The sequence below is a fragment of the Eptatretus burgeri genome, chromosome 10, assembly GCF_056783735.1.
Source record: "Eptatretus burgeri isolate ZD-2024b chromosome 10, Ebu_testis_v1, whole genome shotgun sequence".
Taxonomy (NCBI): Eukaryota; Metazoa; Chordata; class Myxini; order Myxiniformes; family Myxinidae; genus Eptatretus; species Eptatretus burgeri.
In genome coordinates this window covers 86,072,672-86,079,619 of record NC_140970.1, presented here as the reverse complement: position 1 = coordinate 86,079,619, position 6,948 = coordinate 86,072,672, and the positions used below count along the sequence as shown (strand labels likewise).

Below are 6,948 nucleotides of genomic sequence, written 5' to 3'. Positions count from 1 at the left end.
GACCCGACCTAACTTAATTGTCTCAGACAGCGTCCGTGATTGCTTAGAAATCCGTCATGCCACCGAGTTATCTGGAGCTCATCGGCTTCAGGGTCAAAGGTTGTGAAGTGGGTCCGAGAAGCCCCCGGACAGGCAGATCTGGAGCAATACATACACAGTAAACCCTCCATATTCACAAGAGTTATGTTCCTGGAGAACCTCGCAAATGCAAAATTCATGAAGATGGAAACCTTGGTTTAATGGGAAAAAACAGGGTTAGGTTCCCATGTCAGACTGAACATGAATGAGGGGGGGGAGGGGAAGGATGGTAAATGTTTAAGAGCAATGTTTAAAATAAATAAATTACAGTCTACATAACCGTGTATTTTATATTTACCTTTGATGATGATGATGTGATGGAAATGGTGGTAGTGTTTTTGGGTAAGTCAGAAGGAAGATTCATGACAACTGTGGATGCATTCGCACCCAGAGCCAGCCTGACTAACACATTCACTTTTTCACTCAAACCCATCATTTTCTTCTGCCTCGATCCAGCAGACTCACCTTCCCCACTCATCTTACACTTTGAGGCCATGACTAAGGACAATTACTACTGTTAGTGAAAATCAAGCTCAAGTTGACAATCGCGAGTCAAGAGGCACAGCGATATATTTGTGGATCGGGAACTGCTGTGAGAATGAAGGACAGGGTGGGAGCCCGGGATGGCATGCCCACACTGCGCAGACAAATCAAATACAGTAAACCCTCCTCCAATGTGGATTTTAGCAACACGGATTTGTTTATATATGTGGGCATAAATTTGACGCTTATTTCCCAAACACCCATAAAACTTGATTCCACGTGGGTTTAAATGTAACATTATGACCACATAATGTGCAAAGGTGACATCTCCTGCCATCTTCTACCACCCACACTGTTTTCAGTCTGCATCGTGCCATGTCAAGCCTCTCCAAGTGAAAATAGAGTGAAGAAATCCCGTAAGCTTATGACATGAGCAGACAAAATCATGATCTAGCCAAGCTGCATGGCACGATAACTTTAGCGTTGGTTGTCCATGAGTATCATGTGACTGAGTTCACCATATGCGGCCATTGTTCAAGCCCGACTTCCTGGAGTTTAAAACAGAAAAAGTTATGCCTCTGAACAGGTGTTCAATGCTGAAGTTTTCCACAAGAAAATGTAGAACAGGAAGTACAACTACAAGGAGCAGAAGGCATCACACTAGTTCAATCCTTTGAAGGATGGTCTTACACTTCATTTTTGTGGAAATGCATCCAGCGACTTCAAATGCCGCGTTCCCGTCACACCATTTATCCCATAAAGTCTTCAGCTTGCACAACACGGTTTTGCTAAATGCGTCGTTTTTTGAGAAACCTAACCCTCATGTTGCACAAGGGATTACTGTCCAGTACTGTACAGTATCAACATCGGGTGGGAGGCAATGGAGGCTCTCAAACTTGCAAATACTGGAAGTCGATGTGTCAATAATTTGGAAATCAATATGCATTTACTAATTCGCGAATACTTGGAACTCGCAAATGCGAAAGGTTTGCTGTATAGCTGCATTCATGAATGACCCTTTGATAGAAGTGATTGGGCCTTTCATATTTATATGTCAACTGCTATTGGCATTGCATGTGGTACATGTTTGACAGTCTTGGTGGTGTGCGTTTCTGTCTACGCTTTCACTGACGTCTTGCCAATAAGCGATGAAACTGGTCCGGCGGCTGACAGGGGAGTGTAACATTGGGATATTCGTGCATGTGCTACTTGTAAATTTCTGCAGCCATGGAGGAACCAGGGTATGGCTTGAAACAGCAAAGAGCTTACCTGGTATAGCTTTTCTTGGTTGCTTTACGCAGCTTTCTTTGGCTAAAAGGGCAGAGGGGTAAATAATTTTAAAGTCGTAGCCACAGCTAGGAAGAATTGTTGAGGTGAGAGCTGATTGCTTGTTTCCCTCCAATTGCGGGTGAGAGACCTGATTGGGCCTTTGATTATATATTTCCTCTTGTGAACGAATAATTGAAAAAGCCAGTCTTGAGTATCGCCATCTGAATAAATACATCTAATATTCATTTCTAAAGCCAATACAGCTGGAGTTTTCATTCCTTAATATTTTAAAACAGGCATACTTTCCCAATAATTTAATATAGGAACAAAATAAAGATTTTTTTTTTAACTCTAATATTATCAAAAATTTCTGAACTTTTCTTTTGAAAATAACGTTTTGTTTTGGCTAAAACAATGATGACCAGCAACTGATTGACCCACTTCATTATTTCAAACTTTGTCAAATAATATATCAGTTATACCAATCAAGTTTCCTGCAATACCGAAAATAAACGATAAGTATAACTGGTTTCAAGAAATATTTTAAAATTACGCTTCCATTGTAAGTTTACTCGAGATGTGCATGTGACATTTAAGAAAGAGTATTTGCTTTTCATAAGGCAAAATCTATACCTCAGGTGGCTAAGGCAAAAATCTATACTTTTGCTCACCATGATAACCGCCAATCCTCAGAGAAATGGCTCCAGAGCGAAAGAGCTGGAGGCAAAAGCAGCGAAACAAACAACCAGCAACAGGAGATGACAATTGCCATAAATAGGCCAAAATCGTGTACAGCTGGAACCTGGGGGAAACGGAGGGATGATGAGGGGACAAGATTCAATAAAAAGAAAGAAAATGCATAGGGAAAGCAATAATATGAGTATAATATTACGAGGGTGGCAAAAATTTATGATGTGGTGGAAGGTCATGCCTGAGAGCCAAGATTGGCAGCGTAGGAGGCTGCTGTGGTGGCAGAAGTAAAGAAAGTAGCACGTGAGGCAGAGCGCAAAGTTGTGGAAAGCCGCTCTGCCCTCGAAGACAAGCTCGCTGTTTGTTGGTAAGCATTTACAAACACAAATACATCGTCTACACCTACATGGGGGAGATGGGTGATGGTTGAGAAAAACAAGGAGTGAAAAGAGGAAGGCAAGTTGTTTCAAGGAACAGAAAATAGAAGCCTCTTCCATCTCTTAATATATATTAAGAAAGTTTTTTTTTTTAAAGGATTAAAAGAAAGAAAGCAAAAGCAATATTTAGAAAAGCTACCTCAACCACAAAATGCCATCATTTGCAGAGTGGGATAAATAATCAGAGATTAATAAGTGCAATACCAATGCCGATGACCACGAACGCTGCAACTCCATTGAGAATGCCGAGGTAGCGAACTGAGAGTGCAACGCGGTATAGAAACAGTGCAAGCAGGCAGCCCACAGCAATGGCCCCCAGTCCAACCACCGTCAGGAACACTTTGGGGATGAAAAGTGAAACAATGGAGGTGTTAAGAGATTACAAATACAATAGAAATATTTTTTCATGTCCTAGCAAGTTGCCCGTGTCCGCACGGGATTCTAAATGGAGTAGGGATGGAGAGGGCAAAAATGCAAATGCCGTCTTCTGTCATCGAGCCTGTGGCGAGGTGCTCCATTTGAAACAGTTTGTTCGACAAACGAGTCTGTAGCTTTTTGATGTCTAGGGTCCGTAATAAAAAATTGTATTGGTGTCAAAGCCAGTGACCAATTGCAAATTAATAGTAGGATTGGCATAACGTGGCTATTAGGTGCTGGTCTCATGAGGTTTCACAGAATGGTATCTGTCGCAGAACCAGCACCTGCAAATCACATCGAGACAGACAAACAAACAAAAAAATGCACAGGACAGGAAGTTGCAGTATTTTCCCTGTAAATATAAAACACCTCCAGTACACAATATGAAATATTGTATTATTCATGGATTACAATGTATGCACTGTAAGAATTATGGGGGTTTGCAAAAAAGCTTAATCTTATGGCCGCACAGTATGGATACAAGGCAGTGATGGATGCACTCTCTCTATGCCTTAAATTCAGCTCCAGATGCCTTTCCAAAACTAAGGATGTCATGCACAGAATCCTTTTTCAAAGCAGCCAGGTCTCAACAGTATTGTAAACCTGTTTCGAAGGATTAATCCGTGGAAAACCTGGTAAACTTCTCATAAAACGGTTCTATTGAAGCCAAGTTTGCGCGAAGACTTTTGTCCCTAAAGCAATGCAAGATGAAGGCCGTGACGAAGCTCGAACTGGGCCGGTCGTTCTGCACTTGCTGTGAATGGTTCGCTTTTGGCAGATGAGAAAGAAACAAGTAGGATACTCGAAATGTGCAATGCTTTATTCTGAAACATCAGTCTGGAAATGAGAATGTTTTCATTCCTTCAACGCTGAAACCAAAGGAGAAAAATCCTCTTCCATCTGTTCAAACCTGCCAAGTCAAACTTGTTTCCACAACCCTTTAATCATCAGGAACTCCTCGGCAAGCATAACCCCCATGCTCGCACCCCCAAATACACTCACAAGCACTCCCAGTGCCTGCACCAAGATCAAAAGACAGGCTTGCAACACATTCACTGGATTTAACATTGGAACACAGATGAATGAGCCTTTATTTATGAGACCAAGCTTGTGAACAATGCTTCGTTTTTCAAAAGACAAAGTGACAAAAGAACAAAACCAAGGACCATTGTTTGAAAGAAAAAGAAAAAAAGAAAGGTGAAACAATACAGGAAATGCTATGTTGAGTTGAACGGGGATAATTCTTATTCGAGCAAATAATGTTTGATCGGGGTTCAAGCGACGAATTTGGTCTGCTGGACGCATCATTACTGAGGTATGAGTGTGCCGCTGATGCAGTGCCCTCTGGATTGTCGCAGGAATCCAGTCATGGTAACGGCATGCAACGACCTATTGTTTTCAAAAAGGCACCGTGGGGTATCCATCATCCACCACCAAATTCTAGCAGATAATACGGCCAACTTCACGTGCCCTGCAGCATATGGAATACCAATCAATGATGCAACGTCCTGACTGTGAAGCACCAGGATTACAGTAGGTAGTTCGCAGTTGGAGTAAAACTCAGACGAAGCAACTCAAAGGATAGCATACTTCCTCGCAGATATCATGTCATCCCATGGGGAATGCCGCATCCTGTAAACATGTTTTACCAAAATTTGATTTCATGAGAGCAATAAGTAAAAGTGCCCTTTTGGCTTAATGAAATTCATCTGAAAGATCATTCTTCTTTCAGAGGGGGGTATACACGATCTACAGGGTACCCAGTACACATATAGGGTACCTTACTCAGTTCCATTTACTCTCCCCTCGAATTATTCCTATGCCCGGTGTTGGTTTAATGGTTAGGGTTGTGGGCTTGGGATCCTAGGATCCTGAGTTCAGAATCCCACTCAGATGTTTAATTAATACCAGGTGGGGTTGACTCTACCTGTCATCCTTCTGAGGTCAGCAAATGAGTACCAGCTTGCTGGTATCCTGTGTTGGAGTGGTGATCCATCCAGGATTGTGACCAATAGCCAAGGAGACTGCTTTGGCAGCACCAATGCCCTGCACAGAATATGGTCCCAATTGATGGATGGAAGCATTCCTGCCCTTTATGTCAGGACTACATGACGATGCATGGAATATTTCAGGTCATTCACATGGTGTAGGAAAAATATGTATCTGTTATACGAGTCCTGCTGCACAATGTACACATGATTGTTGCATTAATCCCAAGCTATCACATTTGCAGGTTTCTTATAATTTCACAATTTTTTTTGCACAAGCCTTCGTTGCAGCAGTTGCTGTGTTTCACCAAGTAGCAAGAGCATCTGCCGTGTCTGACCATGGAGCCTGAAGAACGAGACTACATGAGGGTTCTCATTAGAAGACATGGCTTGAAGACTTTAGTTTGCTTAACAATAAGATAATCCTGCCAGGGTAGATCCAGCCATGTCATAAAAATGAAATGGTCTGCAAAACCTGAAACGATTGCCACGACATATTCTGTCCATGCGATGCAGAGAACACAAGAGAAAGCTCACACAGCTCGAGTGACCATTATGGTGTACGAGGTGCAGCGGAACACAAGAAGCAAGAGTGTTAGCATCAACTCCGCTTTATTGCGCGTCTGGATGTACATTCCTGCCACCCCTAGCGGGCGAGTCATGATGTACGAAAACCCAATCACGTGATACAGCACACTCCTCCCCTCGTAAAATGACAAGTCAAATGATGAAAGGACAATCATAACATGACCACCCGAAACCAATCAACACTCATAATCCTCCAAGTACCGCGGCCACACTCTGACCCACCTCGGACGGGCAGCGCGGCCAGACAGCCCAGGCTTAGATGCCTCACAGCTCGGTCGGGGCGACACCCTTGCCGGACTCGCGCCATCCGCAATAACAACCGCCCCGGGCCGACCAGCCTGCCCGACGTCCCCGGGCAGGACTGAATCAGGCGAAGATCCCCTGGGCGTCGGCAAATCCGGCCCTGGCGATACAACGTCTGGCCACGGCGACATTACAGGTGGGGGTCCCACATCATTCGGCCCGGGGGGGCGTGGGGGGGTGACGCTGAACAGCGATCATGCATTTGGTCCACGTGCCGCTTCCAAACCTCCCACTATCAGTCCGCACCATGTAATTCGCCGGCCCCAGTACCACAGAGACCACAGCCTGCACCCATTTGGAACCGTGGATATAATCGCACACCATTACCCACTGTCCCACATCGAAACCGCGCAGCAGCATCGGACGCGACACCGTCCCACTCCCCGACCCTCCAGGTCGCAGCAAATCCAGTCTGGACCGCAATGCCCGTCCATAGAGACGAATGGCAGGCGAATCACCCGTGACAGGATGAATCGCGTTCCTGTAATGGAGCAAAAAGACATCGACCACCGTCTGCACAGGTGCAACACCCCCCTGCGCAAAGCCCGTTTCAACATCTTAACAAACGACGCAGCCTGCCCATTCATCTCAGGATGATACGGTGCGGACCTTAGATGTCGACTACCATTTTGACGCATAAACTCATCAAATACACCTGCGATGAACTGCGGACCGTTATCAGAGACCAGGATCTC

The 6,948-nt window shown here is 44.4% G+C and overlaps 1 protein-coding gene across 7 annotated transcripts in view; it reads right to left on the bottom strand.

Moving 5' to 3' along the window:
* The window catches only part of DISP3 (dispatched RND transporter family member 3), a 529,314-nt gene that overhangs the window by 330,343 nt on the left and 192,023 nt on the right, over window positions 1-6,948 (bottom strand). For all 7 annotated transcript variants that reach the window (XM_085899158.1, XM_085899165.1, XM_085899159.1 and 4 more), the window contains 3 exons: window positions 3,162-3,296; window positions 2,762-2,922; window positions 2,502-2,632 (listed from right to left, as the gene is read on the bottom strand). In XM_085899158.1, the coding sequence (XP_085755284.1) occupies window positions 2,502-2,632; window positions 2,762-2,922; window positions 3,162-3,296 (427 nt within the window). The remainder of the gene's footprint in view (window positions 1-2,501; window positions 2,633-2,761; window positions 2,923-3,161; window positions 3,297-6,948) is intronic.